This window comes from Chlamydotis macqueenii, chromosome 7 (assembly GCF_036417535.1).
Source record: "Chlamydotis macqueenii isolate bChlMac1 chromosome 7, bChlMac1.mat, whole genome shotgun sequence".
Lineage (NCBI taxonomy): Eukaryota > Metazoa > Chordata > Aves > Otidiformes > Otididae > Chlamydotis > Chlamydotis macqueenii.
The window spans coordinates 23,829,305-23,851,485 of record NC_141562.1 but is presented as its reverse complement, the minus strand read 5'-3'; the positions used below and the strand labels follow the sequence as shown (position 1 = coordinate 23,851,485).

The 22,181-nt window shown below is 35.7% G+C and overlaps 1 protein-coding gene across 1 annotated transcript in view; it reads left to right on the top strand.

The window, feature by feature from the left end:
- LOC104483131 (adhesion G protein-coupled receptor A3-like) overlaps positions 1-22,181 on the top strand; it is a 279,708-nt gene that overhangs the window by 214,159 nt on the left and 43,368 nt on the right. Inside the window, exons 13-15 of the mRNA XM_086752545.1 lie at positions 10,648-10,855; positions 11,779-11,987; positions 21,761-21,888. Coding sequence (XP_086608671.1) covers positions 10,648-10,855; positions 11,779-11,987; positions 21,761-21,888 — 545 coding nt within the window. The remainder of the gene's footprint in view (positions 1-10,647; positions 10,856-11,778; positions 11,988-21,760; positions 21,889-22,181) is intronic.

Sequence of the window (22,181 nt, the reverse complement as noted above, 5' to 3'; positions counted from 1 at the left end):
AATTACTATATTACCTAATGGTTGCATTACTGTGTACTCATATTCATTAAATGGATACACACAAATTATCTAAGACTTCAGAAAAATCATAAAATATGTAATGGCGTGTACTGCACTCCATTAAAATACATATGAATTTTATTTAGTACAGAGTAGTTTTTCTTATTCATATAAGCCACCTAGTATCCCTTCTCCTTCTAACCAAATTGTGTTTGTCCACTTTAGAAAAATCTTTGTTAACACTTTGAGTACTGGGAAATATCCTCTTTGTTCACATTCCTAATAATAGTTTCTTATGTATGATAATTACTAAGTTACGGACCATGCAGAAAGTAAGACTGTTATGAGATCTACATATTAACACAATTCACCTAGTTCAAAAAATAAATTAAAAGTGGTCATGGAAAAAAAAAACCTCATGTGTGCAAGTATACCAAAGCTAGAATTCCATGATTCCTTCCTCCAAACTGGTAATACCTCTGTATAATTGAATTCAGTGGTCAACGAGCTGTAAAAGGTGTTTGGTTAGGTATTTGGTATAATTATGTTGCTCTTCCTAAGATTTATGGTGATAGCTTTGTAATTATGTAGCTGAATGTTCCACCTAGACAGCTCACAAGATTATTTACTGTGACTTTATATTTTTAAATTCTAACAATTTAACATATGCCCATCCCATCTTCTGAGTGCATCTGCAACAATTAAAACCAGTCTCATCAATGTAATAGTAAAATTGAATATGCTTATCATATCTCAAGAAAGATCTCACATATTTAATGCCTGAAGATGAACTAAGCTTCTAAATAAAAAGGAAAAATACTCCTTTATCACAGGCTGCTCAGAGGAAAATGTAGTATTTCTAGGAGCTAATGCATCCCTGAAGCGCTCAGTGAACCAAACTCCTAAGAGGGCGAGTCTTCCTGTAGAGCGCACTGCCAGAAGCCATCTTTTTAAAAATGAAGCTGCAGTGAGTCTCTGTAGGTCCAGAGGAAAACAACAGGTTACAGTGTGCATTTGGGGGTCTGTCCAAAATCCTTTAAGACACTAAGCATCTTCCCCCCCAAAAAAAACCCTTTAAATTCCAGTTGAAAACTCATAAGCCACCCTTAGGAATTCTTATGCTCCCAGGAAGACCAATTTTCCACATTCTCTGACACAACTTCCTGCATTATGGCAAGTCTGTTGCAGTCTCTGCTTGCCTTGCAACAAGGAACCCTGAATTGAAGCAGTCATGGAGCGCTGTCTGAAAGATATAGAAAGATCCTTAAAATAAAAATGTAATATAAATTAAACTAAAAACTAATAATTAATTATAACAAAATTGTGTTATGTTTCTCATATAAAATTCAATTGATAAAATGTTACCTCATTATTGATTTTTGTTGTGCTTTACGGTGTTTTTTCTGTTGTCAACATTTTGGCAAAAGATACACTACCATAAAAGGTGAAAACTTGGATAAAACGAAAAGTTTAAAATGAGGTTGCTGATGTGGAATATGCAAAATGTATACTATCACATTATCAGCAGTAAATCATTCACTAATGTGGTTCTTAATCCTTGCTCTTACATTGTATCTACTGGAGAAATAATGTTTGAGGGTGTCTGCAGATTAATTGTTTTATGAGGCTTTTGTGGAATGACCTGTTTCAAATGATATTTGAGTTGCTTCAAAGGCCTTTTTTGAAATCACCACAATATGAGAGTTCGGTATTATGGTCCTACGTATAGATGCAGCCTGTATGGGAGATTGCTAGCTGATCCAACAGTGTAAAGAAAGGATTTCATCTTTTATTCAGAGACAGAAGGTTACCCACTAGTGCTACTACTGATGCTACCGCCAATGAAGGATATCTTCATTTTATATTCTATTTCAGGTAGAGTAAATTTGGGGTTCTTGTTCAGGAATGGTAGTGTAGTAATTAGGATTATTCCATTTTTATGTCATTTTATCTCAGCAGTGTTCATCTGGGTGTCACAAGTTAACAGTTATCTGTGAAGGATATTGCTGTCCTGACCATCAGGAAGTATAGGAGACTGAGCTCTTGTAACTTCAGTGCTAAAGATTCCTTCAATTTTAAGGACAAATAGTAGGAAGATAAGTAATAGAAATATGCCTTTGTCTTCAGTTTTTACTGTTCTGTGTGAGATCTGTGTTTAATTGTTTTAATTTTAGACATTTATTTTAAGATTTCTAAATATAGGTGCCTACATTAAATAAGTCTCAGTTTTCAAGTTTGACTGTCTGCAGTTATTACATGTGTGCAGAATTTTTTCTTATTTCTCAAAAAAAAAAATGGTAATATCGTTTCCATGCTTAATGTTTTTTTTGTTGCAGATGTGAGTTACGTGAATCTACCGTGACTGTATAGGTTTTTTAACTCTTTTTCTTCTTACTGAGATTTTTACAAACTCTATTTACTGTATTCTGGCAATGTAAGAAGTAGGAAGTTCAGGAATCCCTTTATTCAGGGAATTCATAAGTTTTCTCTGTTGTAAAACAGAGAAATAAACCAAAACTTTTCTAACTGTGCTGTGTAATTCTATCAAAATTTTTAAATACTCTTTCAAGAGTAGTTAATTTTTGTGTGTGTCTCTATGATCTTTGAAAGCTCTCCTGTCCTCTCTGTTATAAAGGCTAGGAAACATTTTCATACTTTCAAGTCTGCATTTTTGCTCTTGACCAATGTTTGTCCTTGTGCTCATGCTGGCTGTTTGTTCACATGACTCTTCTTCCTTCCTAGATGCTATTCCTCTGGTATTTTTAAAGACAACAGGCACAGCCTCCTCTTTCATTTTGCTAGGCTAAACTCTCTTACTCTGCACTTGTGAAACAAATTATTCATTCTAATGGTGACCCTATTAACCATCCTCTACACCCATTCTATCCTGGAGTGATTTTTCCTGAGCCTAGTTGATCAAAATAGTGTAGCTTGTTTCTGATTAGGCCTTTAAAATCAGAGTATTTCCATGGAAATGCATCATCTTGTGTGTTCTGGACTGTATTTGTCTTTTTTTTTTTTTAATTGTTAAATCATAGTGGCTCTGAGTCATCCTGCAATCAACCAGTGCTTTCAGGTCCCTTTCCTTATCTGTTGGTTCCCAAAGTGATCTGTTTCATCAGTTAATAATAAAAATTCTCATTATAAATCTGTAAAACATTATTTTGAACACTGTCTTAGGTGACATTCCTCTCTGTTTCAAGGCCATCAAATAAAAATTGGAAATCCCCAAACTGATTTTTATAGAAACTTTGGATATATTCTCTCCGGCCTGTCTTTCCCTTTCAAAGTAAACAATTGCATTATCAATTTTAGCTTCTTCCTTATTCACGTGACACTATTTCTTACAAATTCTCAATGTCTCAACTGAGCTAACAGTTTTCTATGTAGCATCCAATATTTTATTGAAGGCCAAAGAAATTAGGTGAATTGTATTGCTTGTCTAAACAGTAAAACAGTTATCAAGGAGGACTATCAATTCCAGACTATGTGAGTCTGGAATTATTTACCTTTCATACATCTACCCTGTCTCCATTTCTGTTATCTTTCTCTTTGATTTTTTTTTTTCTTCTCTTTCTGTTTTTCCATCACAATATCAGATTAGCGGGTCATCTGTTGCGTGTAGAATTCCACACATTTTCCTTCTTTTTTTTAGGGAAAAAAAAAAAAAAGTATTTTCTGTCCGTATTTTCATGGATGCATTAATCATGAAGTCCTAAATATTGACCTGTGGTTTGGAGATACAATGTATGAGTGCGTAAGCAGCTTCAATGCATCACACTGGAATGCGGAAACAATGACATAATGGTCCATATAGAAGTGCCTAAAGGACACCCCACATTTTCATGCAATTTACCAGTCAACTCTTTCAAATTCATTAAAAGCAGCCTGTATTTGGACACAGAAGCAGACCAATATGGCAGCAGCAGCAGCTGTGAGTGGTGTTGTGAACTGCACAATAAAGTTGTTCATTTGGGCATAGGTCTATACCGTTATTTGTATGCCAAATTTGGTTCACTCATTCACCCTAACCGTAGATCATTTTACAGAGTAGTCATCATTGCTCTATGGCCAACTTGGTAGATTCCTAAAAAAATAAAATAACAATTGTCCTTTGATTTCATATATCAGTTCCTTCAAAGATTTGCATGGCAATATTAATCTCTTATTGAATTTTGCTTTGACATTTGTGGTAATTTTTATATTCTTGTTCTCATTCTTGATCCTAACTTTGTCTCCATGTAAAGATCAACACTTTCATTGAGGTTAAATTTAAAAATGTATTATCTGATTTTTTTTCTGGTTTGTATTATCTATACCTGATTTTTTCTATATGGCAGCTCTACTTCTTTCCTTGTCCTTTTCTTAATATAGTTCTGAAGAAATTACTTCTCTGTGTAAAATGATTTTGGCAATTATTACTGTATACATCCATGTATTTAAACTTAAAATACTATTTTGTTTCACAGATCAGGCCTTTTTGTAGGCCTTCTGATTATACTCCTTGTCCTTTATAATCTGCTAATCCATTCTTGATCTTGTAAGTCCAATTAACTTTTATCAGTGAATTTCCTGACTTTGCCAAGTTTTCAAATTTGAAATACAAAATTCTAATGTGGAGACTACATTTATTTTTTACTTTTATTTGAAAACAGTTACTGATGACCAGGTTTTCCAAGATTATTTTATATTACCTGCTTTTCTAGAATGACCATGCTATTTGCTAAATCTAACATTTCTGTAGCATGACTCTAGAAGACCTTTATTATTAAATAGTGAGAACCTTTAACACACATTAAGATGCTTTTGTACCTTTGCATACAATTTGCCTATATTTCTCGTTGATGTTACATTTTCACTATGCGTTAAAACAGCATTCATACCTGACTAGAACAAAGATATCTTGTACTTTGTACTTAGGCTTCCAGATATTGAGATGGATGTGGACTGCAGCATTACTACATAATGACTTTATCACATAATAATCCTAACATGCTTAGCAATTTCATCTCAATAGCCAAGTGATTTTATGTTGCATTTTTGGAGGTACCTCTTCTTTTCTATCTGGGAATCTCTATAAATTTTGCTTTTCACTTGCTAGTCATCCCTGAACCTTCTAGACTTGTGTTTAAACAGCAGTCTAAAAAGGTAAGTTAACATAGCTGAGGATCTCCTACTTTCCATGCTTGGTATCCCCCTATTGAAAAAAAATAAAAATCAGTACTGTCTCTTTTAGGAACTGTCAAATTGATTGTCATTGAGTATGTATCTTGTATAACCATATTTCTTAAAATTGGCATTGTTTTCATTCTTTTTACAGGAACTTTATTTGGCATTTTCCTAGACAGTCTAAATTTCAGGGATTTTTGTTGATACTTTTCATACCAGAAAAAGAGGTCAATCCTCATGTACAGTCCACCTAAAACCTTCCAGCACTGGGACAAATGCCTGTCCTTATCTCATATATCACATGCTGAGATAATTCTAAAGGAATGTTATTTAAATATCTAGCAGGACAGACAGCTGAAAAACCAATTTTGCACTTTTTCATTATGTTAACCACCAAACCTCTAACATTAACATCAAATTGAAATCTTCAGTTGCTTCTAAGGAGCTGCTGTCTTGTTTGAGGGCCTAAATAAGATCTATTGTATATGTATAAATAATGTATCTGCTTGATTTTATTACTTTGACCACACTGTTAATTCAGTCAGTACCTATTTAGTCATAGAGGCTATTACCCATAGAGCTTAGTGTCTACTTTTTGTTTGCTGCTCCTGTAACTTTATATAGCTTGTGCCTATTTTGGCAACACCTTTGTGTCTTTCATAATATAATATTTGGCATCTTGCATCTGAATCTATAAAACACCTCATCTTTAAAATCTGAAAGCAGTGGAGCTGCTTTCCCAGTTCTCTGCCAGGCATTCAGGTGATTTCATTTGCTCCTTTTTTTTTCTTTTTTCCTACCCCTCCAGTTTTGTTCTGACCTCTTGTTACGGTGCTGGTTTTTGTGTTAAGGAAATTGCCAGCTGGAAAAATACACCCTACAACTGTTCTGAGGACTCAAAATTGGATGCTTTCCTATGAAATATATTTTATCTCAAACAGAAATACTGTGTTTGAGCTCAAAATCAATCTAGCATCAAAGCATACACAAGGAAGTGCTACTGAAAAATAATTTGATTTATGTCATTCCACAGTGGTTACCGAGTATGTTGCTTGATAATGATAGTCTGATAATGGGTATGGTCTCTCAATATTATGCTAAATTTTAGGCAAGTAGAACAAGATAATGGGGAAGCGATGTTGAAAATGGGAGCAGGTCTCTTTAAAGAATTGTTAAAGTAGAAGTGCCAACATATCACAAAGGCATATCATAAGGCAAAAGGCTGTCTTTCCTAAACACTTAAAAATTCCTTGTAAATGCTAGCATCTATTATAATGGACTGCTGACCAGAACAAAATTGCCTGGGGAAGAACTTCACTTTAAATCTTTCATTTTTCCCTTAAAATGTTTTTAATAAGGGTCACCATGCTGCAGAAATGTCAAGAGTCTGTAACTCTTGATGTCCTGAGGACCATTTCCTCTTTAGAATGAGGTTTTCCATTCACATTTAAAACTTTTGGGATCCAGTTGGATTTATTTCTGCTGTTTTTGTTTGTCAGATATTTTGAAAAATTTCACACGCACACAGAAAAGCTCTCAAATGGAAACAAAAAATGAAACTTCAGAAGTACTTACAAAACCCTGCTTTCCAAATTACAATTCAGAATGTTTAAAACAACCTTTCATTTGGCTTTTTGGAAAATTTCCCAGGTTCCAAGAAGTCTTAGAAGCCAGGAGTCCTAAGAGCCCTCCCGGAAAATCGTCAGAGCTGGTTTAGTGCTGATAAGCCCTCCTTCCATGGCTGCAGGTCACACAGCAGATTTTTTAATATCTGGGCAGATTACATGAAAGATAACTGGGAGCTTTTGAAATTTGCATAATTTATATCTATTTATGCCCAAATGGATGGATCTCTGTGGTTAGCTTTACTTTTGAAACACTAGTATTTTCCAGCAGAAAAATATTCCTTAGAAAAATCCACAGTATGTTCAGGATTTCTTTTTTCTAACGAATGCCAGTACAATCCAGTTAATAGAACTAAAAGTGAAATGGAGTTGTGAAGGGATTATTGACATTCCATTTTGAAAACTGAATGTCTAAAACCTGACTAGTAAATCGCTGACACAGACCCTACGCTGTTCCAGGGAAAATGTGAGATGCCAATGCTGACCTGTGTCATTACAAAGCTGCAGCTCCCATGCAGGACACTTGATGGTGGTTCTCTCCCTAGTGCTCTTTCTCCCCTCTTAGAGATGGAGCAGCTTCCTGAGATGCTGCCACTAGCACGCTCGGAAATATCAGTTCTTATGGGACGTGGTGATATGATGTCCAAAGAACATTTTTAAAATTGAGATGATTTATGTGGATTTTGAAAGATCTGAAGCACAGACATTCACTCAAAACTTGATGTCACTGTCGCTGGTATTAGTAATAATCTGTTCTCTTATTGTGTTTCATCTGTGGACTCAGGGGCACCTTAGAAAGCAAAAGAAATACCCTCATTTTTATTTCACCAAATGCAAGGGGAACTGAGGCAAGAGTGGTGAACTGACTTATCCATCACTAAATGCAAAATTAGCAGAATCGAAAATTGAGCTTCCAGTCAGGCTCCATCCATCCTCTACCACAATAAAAGGATTGCCTGAGTGTTCAGATCATCCCTCTCCTGTGAATAATGACTAATGCTATTGCAAAGATTCTCACATATCTTGGATATCAAAATTGTTCACAAATATTTATTCATATTTTTAAACAGCATTGTCAATATGTGGGCACTCTCAATGTGTGCATTTTTCATTAATATCCTAGCACATGAGCTTGCTGGCAGGCATGTTGGTGTAGCAGACAGTTTGATGTTTAATTTTGAGGAATTTCTATGTGAAGTAAATATTCAATGTGCAGTGAATGTGTATTGCATGTACATTTGTCCAGTCAAGGAATGGCCCTATACCTTTGCCCTTCGCTTCATCAGGCTGCCTGCACTCAAAATAAATAGTTTGAAATAATAGGTATATGTAGAACAGTATTCACAATTAAACTGTTTTCCAGGACTGCAGACATTATTTAGCAAGGATTATTAAATAGTTAATGTTATGGGTATTCATATTCTTGGTACATTTCAAGGAAACAAATAAGGAAGAACACTCTCCTGAAATCTAATGAAGAAATAATTTTCTGTAAATGTGTCTTTTTGTCATGTGAGTAATTGGATGTTGTGTTGCTGCATGTGTGAGATTTAGTCAGTCAGCCTGAGGAGTGTGGTCAGTCCTCACTAAATCCCTTTGTAGGCTGTGAACAGTTTTTCCTCACTGCATTTGACTCTGCCCCAATGAGGCAAAGCTGTAGTCTGTAAGACTTGGGGCACCGTGATTAGGTTCCCATCTTTTAAGCATAAAAGAGTGACCCCTAGTGAAGGGTCTCTGTCTGGGCAGAGACAGGGCGATAGTGAGGAGGTGAGGGGTGGACATCACTTGGGTGTGCAACCCCAAGTTGTGCAACCTGCCAGCAGACCTGCATGCCAGCTTGCTGTGCTTCACATGTGTGCAGCCTCTTCTCTGCACCTTTACACTATTACTTTTTCCCGTTGGTGTCAGTAAGTCACAATGAAGAAGAAATTAGAGAACCACAATGAATTAGACTATTTCCTCTCTTAGCAAAAGTGCTTTTCTCTGGCTTGTGTAGTGCTGCTTCTGTCAAGTCATAGCACATTCTTGCTTATCCCAGTGCCTTTAGCTGTTGGTTTCATTATCATAAGCTTATTCAGATGCTTCTAGCTTTCTATTTTTGAGTATAATAAGTAATTAGTGTAATTTAATATGTCATTGTTATTGCTTTTTCCAGCACAGAATAATAATAAAAATCCAACATAAATAGAAAGTTAATCATACTGTAACTTCTCTTACACTTCTGTACATCTCCAGATAAGTCCTCATCAGTGATCTGGGGTTTGATAAATGACACTTCTAAAAATTTCTGTACATACTTATTAATAACAATTTTATGGCCAAAATGGTATCATCAGAGGTTCAGCATATACAGGTACTTTGGGATATCATAGAGTAAAATATGTCTTTTTCAGAAGCATGCGATAAAGCCAATTATGACAGCTTTAGTGAATTAGGCAATGGAAACAATCTAAGGGCAAGTACTTGATGTTTAGCTCAGTTAATTCCACTTAAAGCCTTCATAGTAATTTTTAAATCTACTGTAGAAATGTTCTTTTGCTATTTGCTCTACTTTTTCTAAGTGTTTTTAAGAAGTAGCACAACCTAGATTGAATACTTACTTAAAAATGAATTTTGGGCATTTTTTTGTTAAAATTGCAAAACCTGTCCGTAATATACATGATAATAAAGAGAAAATTGTACAGAAGCCTTTATCTGTTTATTTAAGCAGTGACATCACAGACCACGCATGGCTTTCTCCCATGTTTACCATGAGGTCACTAGATGTTTCTCATATTTGTTTTAGTTCGCTGATCTCTGTTGCACCTTTTGTCTCTCACATGCATTAATGTCATGTTTGTTTATGTGATTGTGAAGATTATTGTTTTACTTCTCAGAGAGGTAGCACACATGTGCTCTGAGTAAACTGTGTGATAATCTATGTAAATTACGCACACAGAAGCTGTACTTTGCCCTTGGGGAAAATGCAAATTAGAACATTTTGCAGTTTGTTTGTTTTTAAATACATAGACTTTTCTCTTCAAGGCTCAGGACAGACTCCCTGTTTATTTTCCCATTGCTCCTCATTTGTTTTTTTCTTGTAAATATCTCAGTCTTTAATGATTAGTTCACTACTTTGGCAGGACAAAAATGCTTGATGAATGAAGTCCTCAGAACATAATGTTTGGTGTATTTTATAGCTCTACTGTAAGGGAATTATCTGCTTGTAAAAGGGTGTATAACACACTCACAACTCAAAGCCATTATAGTGATCTGACAGTCTTCATTCATTTTCTCCTAGTGCTGTCTTATTTTCTTCTGTTACATTAATGCTTGTAATATTTTTTAATCTTGCATTACTAAAATACAGATTTAACCGATTTTTCCTTATATGAAGCAAGAAAAAACATATTCATGAAGTGTGTTGTATACTGCAATTGCAGCTCTCTGCTGATTTTTTTTCTATATTAATAAAATTATTTTTATACTCTTTAAGTACCCTTTCAGATAAATGTTTTAATGTAAGTTGTCTGATTCTGTTTTAAGTGAAGGAGAAAACCTGGTAGAGGTTGTCTCTTTAAATCAGATCTGCAGTGTTGATGGACCCTCTAGCAGGCACGGTAAGAACCATTCTCACCTCTGCAGCAGGGAGCTTGACCATATAGACTCTCACATTCAATCACAACGTTTCCCCTTTTAATATGCACTGTACCAATCTTATTCCCATGGTTACAGCTCGTGCTTCTTTGGCTGCTTCCAGTCTGTTGGAAAAGGACAGCAGCATACATTTCTCGTACAGGAGTTTAAAACATCATGAAAGCAACCCTGTTGTGATTTGCATTTTAAATGTTTCTCTTTTTTTCTCATTGTACAGAACGCTGTAGCAGTAGCTTCAGTTCATTTGCCACAGTCTGTCTTCTCTCAGTCTTCAGCCTGGCAATCTGTTGATAACTCCACTTGCAAGCTACAGTTTATTGTCTTTCGGAATGGAAAACTCTTTCCTAGCACAGGAAACTCATCAAATCTTGCCGATGATGGGAAACGTAGGACCGTTGCCACACCAGCTGTTTTTGCTAAAATAGGTGAGGAGTTGTTACATGTTATTTCTTTTAATCTAAAAGCTGTGGTATACTTGATTTGTAGAGAATAGAGGAGTAGAGTGCACAGTGTGCTGAGAGGCTGGAAGCAGTCTCTTTCTTTAGTACAAATGTTTGCAATTGTTCCTATCTGCATGATTTTATTCAAATTATCCTGCAAATAAAGACAGGCATTTGCTGTATGAGTACTGTGTGTTGACTGTTTTTATAGATGCTTGTTTCTTAAAGCATGGTGCTATAGGAAAGAACCTTGGTTTATTCTTTAGAATGAAAATTGCAATGTTAACATCCTAGACACTGATAAAAATAAGGCTTTTGGAGTGGGAGTAGTGCCCTGTTGCATGTATCAATAGTCACCAGTATACTTTCTGACATGATGGACATAAAACAGGTGTTGATAAAGGCTTTTATCTACATATGATATATTGTATGTGCTAGTGAGTCATTATTTTGATTAATTATTCACTCATGCAATTTTGCTAATTTTACTTGATACTGAATAGTGCTCTTATTCCTATTAACATTTTTAAATGTTTAAATGTGACTTTCGAAGTGCAGAATTGTCTCAGCTATTAATCACACCATGAAACCGAGCTGTTTCTTGCAGTTAGATGGGCAGTAGTGTAACACTGAGTAGTCCTAACTGAAGAATCTGAAACGAAAAAAAAAAAAAATCTGCTTTGTGAAGGATGATTAGATCATTTGACACATTATGAGACTGAAATGTTCGGATTTATTTATACTATTGCAAACTTTTCTGAATGTGAGCACTACATTTTATTTTGACTATTAAGAGTATATGTCTCTTGCTTTTTCCCATAGTTTATCATATCAGATCTCTTTACACAGCATTCATCAATAAAGGGTTTTCCGCTCCATCTCTCTGATTCACTTTGTTGCTTTTGCAGATGGGTGCAGTTTTGGAAACCTCACCAGCCCTCTGACTATAGGGTTGAGGCACTTTGCACGAGGTATAGACCCCATTGCAGCCTTCTGGGATTTTGACCTTCTAGATGGACATGGAGGCTGGTGGGGAGAAGGGTGCCACATAATTAGTTCTGCAGGCAATATTTCCACCATTCAGAGTACACACTTCAGTAACTTTGCAGTGCTAATGGTAAGTATATGATTTAGCAAATATACCTATATTTCTCTCTCTCTTTTGCCAAACATAGATGTTCTTTTTACGTGCATCAGTATCATTCTTAATTGTCAGTAACTGACCTTCTATTTTCTATAATGTTTAGTATAAAGCAGTCTTAAAGAACGTAAGTTATTTAACTGCTAGTAAGTGGATAAACCTGGGGGTCAGTTTTAATATTCAGAGACAGGCCTAATCAGAAATGACATTAAATTCAGTCTTACAAATGAAAGTTCCATCAGGAAAGATTAGTATGTAATGGTTATAAATTATAGGACAGCATTTAAAAATGTATACTCCTGTGTGCTTTTACATCAGCACATCTCAGAGGCTGATCTGCTTTTGTTCCTGCCCTGCACTGTGTTGATCATACTAATTAGTTGCAGGCATACTGCAATGTTGAATCATTTAATAAATGGAGAGGAATAACATCTTCCGCTCTTTTAAGTAAGGATAGTGCTGTCCTTGTTGATCCTGTAGGAGTTTTAGTTTGTATACCAATGCCGATAGCCTTCTTGTGAAATTGCTGTTCATGGAGAAAAATATTTCTGTGCAGTGCTAACACATCAGCCTGCTTTGGTCTGTTCTCAGTCACACTTACAGTTCCCATTGCAGTTATTTAACTATCTTGCTTAACGGAAAGTTACCTTCATGAAAGCAAAAAGATTATGCATGCAATACTGAGATGATATTATTCAGGGAATAAAGGAAAGCAAACAGAAATTTAGAGCTTTTTAACATAACTGTGAAAAAATGTTTGCACCATTAAAAATTTATTTATTATAAACCAATTGTAAAAAGATTAGATGTGTGCTATTAATACCAGACTGATGCTGAATGCTGGTGCATGATTGCACTGTAGATGCTACTCATGTGCATTACAGAAATGTTTATAGTTGAGTAAACAATGTATTGTGTGTTATGTGTAAGGGACAGCAAACATAGGCGACAGGAATTGCAAGGACGTGTGCAGAGAATACCAATCTGCTGCTGTCAGATGGAACCCAGATGGCAGCCAATCATAGCACAAGGCTGTGGCACCCACGAGTTAAATGCGGATATTATTGTCCACTTCATAAGAACTGATTTCCCTCAGAGTTACTTGAACATTTTTTTCACCCATTCTAGAATTGTTCAGAATTTAAGAGCTGTTCCTAAGATTTAATCACATCAAACGTACCTAATTTTCTACAGCTTCTATGAGTTCCCTCCCCTCCCCCCAGCCACTTGTTTCCCTGAATGTGAAATGTAATTTTGCTTTAGGGATGTTTTTCTAAATTAATTAAAGAAAGCACCTGTTGACTTTGCAGGTGCCACACCCAAAATGGCTTCCTCCTCCTTCAACTGCTTGGGTTCAGCCTGATCTTCTGAAACTTTAAGTTATTAAGAGTTAACTAGTTTCTTGCAAGCAACTAATTCTATAGTTTCATTTTGTTTTCAAAATCATATACTGACATAAGGGCTACAATTAATTTTTGCTTTGTAAAGCCAAGTGCACATTTATCTCTGATAAGATATAGCAGATTGGTTTTTCTACAACCATAAAGACAACTGAGGCACCTTTTACAGCAGCTTTTGCATCTGGTATGTAATTCGGGTTTAGGTCTTGTGTCTGTTCTGTTATGGTAATTCACCCTTGCTTTTTTCCTATGTGCATCTTCCATTTTTATCTGTGCAAGACAAGAAAATAGAATCTTAGATTCACTCTTGTTTTTCAGTTGATATGGTACCAAACAATGCGATATGTTCCTTAGCTCACGTTCCACAGTCACTGCTAAGAAAAAGGATGCCTGGCCTGAAGTTATTTATATTTTTATAAAATATATACACACATATACACAAATATGTCTTCCAACAGCTGTCTTTCTAAACAGCTATTGGAAAACTTTTGTAGCTTCGTTATGTGCAACCATTTTCACTGAAGTGTTATTTCTCAATCAGCGTTTTGTGGCATAAAGTCAGGAATTGTTCTATTTGATAGAGATTACACTTTTCTGGGCAGTTCAATTCTCATACCAGAAATGAAAAATATTTCATTGTTTTGCTTAATTTATACTACAAACAATATAAAGTGCCTGTGTGCCTAATTCACACCTGAATGCCTAATATATTTTAAAATACTAACAAACTGACAGCACATTCAAAATAGCTAGCATATGGTATGTAGCCAATGAAATTGGCTACAGTACCATGATACATGTTATTAATCTAGAATTCTCAAATCTATTAAACCATTAAAAAATCATAATTTATTATTATGTTTGGGGGTAATAGCAGAAAACTGAAGGATCATCTGTAAACCGAAGAGCAGCAATAAAGCAACAGTGATGAAGGTTTACATTACCATCAGAATAATGTATATCCTGCTGTGGAACAAGATGAAATAGAAGCCTCAGTTAATTCAACTGTCCACTTTATAGTTAGTACAGCACATATTGTGATTTGTCATCTTTTTAAATAGTAAGACAAAGCTCCTGGAACTGCTTTTTTAAAATGTTTCTACCTATGTACAGTAAAAGGGTTAAAAGAAAGATTTTGTAGAGTCTTTTTTTTAGAAAGGCAGTAATCAAGGATTTGTCAACTACAATTGATAATTAATAAGCCTACTTCAAGTGAGAGGATTCATGTAGAGCCATTTCATTTCTCTCTGTGACAGTTGTTCATATGATGTCAATGAGAGAGACAGTACAGTTTGGAGGTTGGATTGGAAAAGAGGTACAAGCTCCTTCCCTCACTGCTCTCACACTTTCACTCTGCTCTGGGTTGGGCCAGTGAATGGAAGTAAAATAGTGGTGTCAGACATAATACAGCATTATCTTTTTCTGATTAGCTTTTGAATGGTATGTCCTAGTGGTGAGTAAAATACTGTGAACTAAACTCCCAAGTTACATTCCTGCCTTTCCCTTCCTATACTGTGTATTTAGACCAGTCCTCTATTTTGTCTTTTCTTCTGTTACCTGTAGAAGGAAGACAGTCACACTCTAGCTTCTTTTGGAGGTGGACAAAGCCCCTCTAGAGTCTTGAACTATGAACCTCTACAATATGATTTTCTGGTTTAGAGTAAAATTATGAACTTACATATTCTGAAGCTTTGAGGGGGGTGTATGTGTATATTTATTCTATAAATACTATATATTTGTGCTCTTCTTCAGTTCACACTGAACTGCATGTCAATATTTTAATTTTTCAAGACAGTGTTTGTGTATGTTATGACCAATCTAGTGCCCTGTAGCCATAGTATATCTGACTAAAAACTCTTCAGGAGATAACAAAAATGTCCAACAGCAGCATTGAATTTCAAAATGTGCTAAATATGTTTTGATATACCTTATCCTTTGTTCTTCCTTTCATTTTTCTTAGAACAGAATAGCAATTCAATAGTGATGGATATTACTGTAATTGTATACAGCATTTCCTTTTCCCCCTCTGACTGCTTTGTCAATAGTAATTTCCTCAAATCTGCCAAATAAACACTAGTAAAATTCTTAGATCTAAGTATGCTACTTCTCAATTAACATAAAATGGATTAATAGATATTGTTAGCATTTTTAATTGTAATCCTGAAGATAGGTTAAATGAACATAAAATCATAAACAACTCCTTTCCTGTTTTGTCACAATGTATCTCATTATTCCAAACAATATAGGTGGAGGGTTTGTGAGTGTAAGGAGTCATTGTTCGCAAAAGTAGCATACATTCAGTGGATGGCTATTTGAGATCATTAGGGCTGACTTAGCTGACGAAAACAGAGCAGATTTGAAACTATTCTGGAAGCAAACATTGGAAAACTGAATGAGAATTTGAGGAAAGGCAAGATCCTAGGAACAGATCATGCTGAGTTACAGGATTATTGTCCTGTTTTTTTACAAGCATTCCCTGAATCTTTTAAGTCTTTCCAAATTGGTAGGATCACAGTACTGTAAAAGCTACATTTTCAGTATTTTCAGTGTGGCTGGAGACAACTGGAGAAATTTCTTAGGCCTACTCATGAAGTTCAGTTCTGAAAACAGTCTTCTAAACTTTCATATTCTAGGTCTACTCTAAATTAAACAGACTGTCTAAGCCTTTTGAGAAATTAATTCATGAATTGGGGAAGTATTACAGAGATGTCATTTAGAAGGTTGATATAATTACAGTATTTGACATTTTCCCCATAGAGAACACAGAGTTTTCTCATAACAGCCTGTGGAAATGTGGTTCAGTACTTTGAAAAATCAAACTGCTTTATAAAGAGAGATTTAAGAATGAACTTTTTTTTTTGGGTGTTTAAACGCCTACTTCTACACCTACAAAGTAGACTTTAAGTCTAAGAGTTTAAGTACCAAAGACTTTGAAAGTGATCCAGCAAGTTTACCTGCTATCTGCAAAATTAACATTTGGTGTTGTGGGAACCGGAAAATTCCCTGGAATCAGATCTTCTACATGTGCATAGATACTTCCTAGTGTGAAGAGCTAGATTTCTAAGCTCTGCTGTCAAACAAAGTCTTGGTCAGGAGAATATACTCTTCACCTAAGTCCTCAGCTGGCATCTACTGCTCACCTAACAGAGAATGCTTAGCCCATATGGGTCCAGTTTCTCAGAAAAGGTTGCTTTTTTTCCAGAATATTCCTGAATGTGCCAATCTTTTGGATAAAGCCTTGGAATTAGTGTACTTAAAAGAGCAAGATTTGGCTTTTATTCCTCTCTTCTTGGATTACCTCTACTTTTTATTAAATTATAAATACGTTTAATAACGCATATTATTTGCTCTGTAAAATACATAAACTGGCTTAGTACTGGGGACAAAAATCTCGGCTTGTCTCCTTCAAAATGCCCTAACTTTATAACAAATTAAGCTTCTAGCTCAAGTTCTTTCTTGCTGTTTGCTCTTGCTTTCTCTTGGCTTAATGGATCTTGCATTCTTGGTGGTGCAGCTTCAACCAAACAGTAAAGGGATCCAGACTATAAAGGAGCTCAGTAAAATGAGACAGCTCCTGGGAGACAGGAGGTGTAAGTTAAAGACCTGGAATCTAGATCTTGAGCCATCTTTTTTTCTTCATGACTTCTTATGGACTCCTTCCAGTTTGTCAATGCCTTTCTTGTACTGAAGTGCCCTAAACTGAACACACTAGTCAAGATTTGGTCTCACAAGTGGTGAACAGAAAGGAGTAATCACTTCCCTCAGACTGCTGCCCGCACTCTTGCTAATATGGCCCAATATGCGATTCACCTTATGTGTCACAAGGGCTCATCACTGATTTGCTTTCAATTTCTTGTCCACCAGGACCCTCTGATCCTTTTCTGCAAAGCTTCTTTCCAGTCAGTTGTCCTCCAGCCTCTACTGCTGTTGGGGTTACTCTGTCCCAGAGACAGGAAACTTATTATTTCTCTTTATTGAACTTCATGAGGTTCCTGTAAGCCCATTCCTCCAGCCTGGTGAGATCTTGCCAAATGGCAGTCCTGCAATCCAGTACATCACCTGTTCCACTCAGTGTGCATTGCAGTGTTTTCAGCTCTCCATAGAGACTCAAGTCTATAGATAATTTCCATATTCTGGTGCTCCTAAACATCCTAATAATTAGCATGTATTTTTTAAGTTTTGTTTTGTTTAAGTAGGAGGAATCTAAATACAAATAGGAATCTACATCTTATCATAACTGATTGTTCAATTGCACTGGTGTTTCTAAGTCTCTGTGGCACTTGGATGCAACTACCTTGGGGAACACCATTTCAGGTGTCCTGCTTTAAACACAGAAACCAGTTAGATGATACTTTCTAAAGCCATACTACTACAAGTAATATATTTTTTAAAATGTTTGATTTGCCAATATAACCAAATGGATTACAAAAAATTACAACACAAACTACATTGTTTTTAGCAACTGTGATTTTGTGAAAGTACCAGATATTTAGTATTAGTTCACTGTATCTTCCCCAACAGCTTTCTCAGCATCTGGGATTAGATTTCTCAGGGCTGCCTTTGGTATGTAATTTGTCTATACATCTTTATACTTTCATATTGAGTTTTAACTGATCAGCATAGATGTGTCTTTTTCAGACAATTTCTGGAATGAAGACTCAAGTAGAAGTAAAATAGTCCCATTTGCATTCTGTTGTTTTTATAATTGTGATCGTTGGATGAAATAGCTGATTAAATGTATTTTCTGACACTAACTTCCATCACTAATTTCTATTGTGCCTTATATACTATGGTGGCAGTTACAGCTGAAAGAAGCTGGTTTCACACCTTCTTATAAGGGTAAATGAACGACAATATCTCATTAGACATGTTACTGGCCTTGTAGTTGTAGACAGCAGATTGTAGTGGTCAAGGGCCCGTGTGTATTCGTTTTCCTGTAGATACTTCCTGTAATTTTTTAATATCCTCATTATTTGAATCCCCTCAGGAAATAAAATAAAACTTACCTTTTTAAAATGTAACATACAATTATGCTGCTTTGCCTACAGCATGAAAATATAACTGTTTTCTTCCTGCTGTCTTCCCCAGAAGATTACTCAGGGGAGGCTGACAGATCAATAAGGTTTAATTATCATCAAAAAGCAGACAAGATAAAGTTTTATGTATTTATAATGAAATCAGTTTTCAATAGACAAAACTCTTAAAAAGGATATTCTACATTGGCAATAGTGCATTATGATACTCAAAAGTTTTACCAAGTATTTACTGTACAAAAACGAGATAATAATAAAAAATAAGTATTTTTAAATGGAATTAGCTTTAAGATGCTGATCGTTCTTCATCTTCTGGAGGCAAAATGACTATATTCCTGTAGGACATATGGCATTTGTTTTTATACTGATTTTCAAACATAGTGATGGATTGATCCCTCATTTACACTATTAAAAGCTAATTCTTTAGTACACTAAATGATGCCACCTCAAGTAAAATCACCTTCATTTGTTACTGCATAAATGTGTAACTTCACTGTGTTTCCTTCTTCACAACTTTGTTAACTTTTTGGAATATTTTTTCAGAAATACCCGAGACATTTATTTCTTTTAAATAATTGCACTGTTACTACTTTATAACTTGCAGTAACAGTTTGCTTAATGCACAGAACTGAAGCAAGTGTATAAATAAAATTATGACAAAGTTTACCATTGGTATACAAAAATGTGATTGTATCAGCAAGAGCTAGAAATAAATGTTTTGCCATTTCCAATAGAGTATTTAAATTGTCCAGTATTTACATTACCACTCTAGTAATATGACCCAAAATTATACTGAACATTTCTGGTAAATAAGTCTACCTCAAAAAGTTCACTCTGTAAAAGAATTAATGGGGACATGATGCAAATAAAAATATGGGAGAAAAAAATGGTCAAAAAAGGGTGTTTGAGTGGAGATTTAGTGGCAGTTCTGAGCCAACAAACTTTTAAAGAATTATTTGAAATTTGTGAATTCAGTATATCCTGAAGATATATTCATACATGCTAAAAAAAAAAAAAATCAAGAGAAGGCCTCAAGAGGACAGATCTATCACATTAAAAAGCTACCAAATCAAAAGACAAATTATTTTCCTTTTCTATTCTACTTGTGGTTGAGGGAATAGTAGCCATAGACGTTAGAAGACCACATAAGAGTACCGCTGTGGCAAGTGACTCCACCCCTGGCTTTGAGTTTTGGTGAACTGGGCCGGGCTGAGAGAGGATTTGTGTGTGGGACAAGTGGTGACTGAGCAGCTTTAACTGAGGTACACATGTAAGCTGAGGAAGTACTTGAAGAGAAATGGGATGTGATGACATATCAGTCCAGAGGAGGGCCACAAAAATGATCAGAGGGCTGGAGCACCTTTCCTATGAGGACAGGGTGAGAGAGTTGGGGCTGTTCAGCCTGGAGCAGAGAAGGCTCCAGGGAGAGCTTATAGCAGTCTTCCAATACCTCAAGGGGGCCTACAAGAAAGATGGGGAGAGGCTGTTCAGTAGTGCCTGTTGTGATAGGACGAGAGGTAATGGTTTTAAAATAGAGGGAGGTAGAATTAGATTGGATATTAGGAAAAAAATTTTTACAGTGCGAGTTGTAGAGCACTAGAACAGGTTGCCCAGAGAGGTGGTGGATGCCCCATCCCTGGAAACATTCAAGGCCAGGTTGGATGGGGCTCTGAGCAACCTGATCTAGTCGGGGATGTCCCTGCTTCTTGCAGGGGGGTTGGACTAGATGACCTTTGAAGGTCCCTTCCAACTCGAACCATTCTATGATTCTATGATATATTTACCATCTTGTTCATATGTTATTTGTTCATTTTGATGGTCTTTTTTCTGTATGTTGTAAGCTGGTCTGTTTTAGAACTGACATTAATATGCATCTGGAGGAACTATTAAAATCAATCTTAGGAACTTTAAAGCTAGTATGAAGAAAAATAATGACTACTAGGGCATCTGTTACTTGTAAGGACCTTTCTGGAAGGTAAACGGAACAGTAACTTTCCCTCTGATTTAATAATTGCATATGCTCATGAACATTAGCTGCTTGTATGTGGACAAGTTCATATACATAAATAATGGTGCTGGAAATGAGCTCTCTGCATGCAAATGCGATTAAAAAAATGTATTAGCATTACAGTCCCAGTCTCCAAAGGGGAGATTTCACCTCAGGAAGATAACATATTGAATCTTCTTCCAGGGAAACCTAAAACTGACAAATAAGAAAAATATCTTTTAAATGTACCCCAGTGTTTTCAGTGTTAAGTTTGCTGGATTGTTGTATTCGGTACTTTTTCAGATTTTAGCTTTTTCAGTGCTGTGATGTGTATTCATTTTTGTGTGCACAGTTAGTGCTGCTGCACATGGATACTGACATGTAGACAACACTTTGGACTCAGGTGGTAGTTTATGTGTCTAATTTATAGTACTTCTTTGCAGAGATGTAGTGCAAGAAACAGATGTGGTTTAATGTATTACAGTGAACCTCTAATGTTTGGTTTAATTCAGGTAGTCTGAAGACACTGTTTTCTGTAAAAGGGCTCCTTTTCCTTTCCATCCATCACACCTGCAGATTTAGCTCTCCTACTATTTCTTAATTTTGAGGTCCAGTAATTTAGAATGGGAATTGAATATTGTTAATTTTACAATGTTATTAATATTTTTTCACTATGTTTTTAATGAAGAATTGTGTCAGTAGGCACTAACAGGTCCAAAAGGAATGCGTGGATCTTTAATCTGATGTTGGTATCGCTGTCAAGCTGCTTTTGAATTGATATAAGTAGCAGAGTATTTGCAACTAAGTCTGAAGGTCACTGGGTCAGAGGAGGTGTATCAACTGGGAATTATATTTTAATATAGGAGCGAGTCAGTCAATATTTTGTGTGTATTCTCGTGGCTTTTGTTTCTTTGAGTGGTTCTTCTGCAGCCGTGTGTATGCCATTTAGAAACCTTATGGTAATTTGATATTTTGTACTAATATCTTAGTAAACTACACACATAATTTCATGTTATCAGAAGGAACAGATATTGCTAATGCCTGGAAGATATAATACTCTGTGTATTTTTTCAGACCTTTTTTTTTTTAATTAGGATATGTCTGCTTGTACAAAAAAAAAAAGAAAAGGTTAATTTCTGTCTTGCAAAGTGTATGCAGATGAGGAAAGAGTAGTCTGATGTGATTGTAAATTCATGAGCTGTATCTACATTAAAAGTTCATCATCTTATTTTCCTGCTCTTGAGAGGGAACAGCCAGAAACATATTGAAATGGAATCTCAGAGTTTCACATATGCCTAACAATGTTAAATCATTTTGCTTTCTCCCTAGGATTTTAAGACAGTGCTGTCTTTCCCCCAGTACCCAGGGGAGTTTCTGCACCCTGTGGTATATGCGTGTACTGCAGTTATGTTGTTGTGCCTGTTTGCTTCCATTATCACCTACATTGTCCATCACAGGTAAGAATTCAGTTTTAAGCACTTATGTTAAATGGTCAGAATTATGCTGAGGTACTTTAGTTTTTCTAACCCACACTGAAAAGATAAATTTAAATTATCTGAATTACTATTGGATAGTAATATTACCAATGCGATGTACAGCAGAGAAATGAAAACAAGGTTATGGCAGCCTGCCTCAAGCTGTGTCTTTCCTAAGATATGGTGACCACACTGTTGCTAAGACTTCTAACTCGACATTTCAGTATAAAACCGTGGGCGCTGTCAAGTTGCTGTCTGGCCAGTTCCAGTCAAAG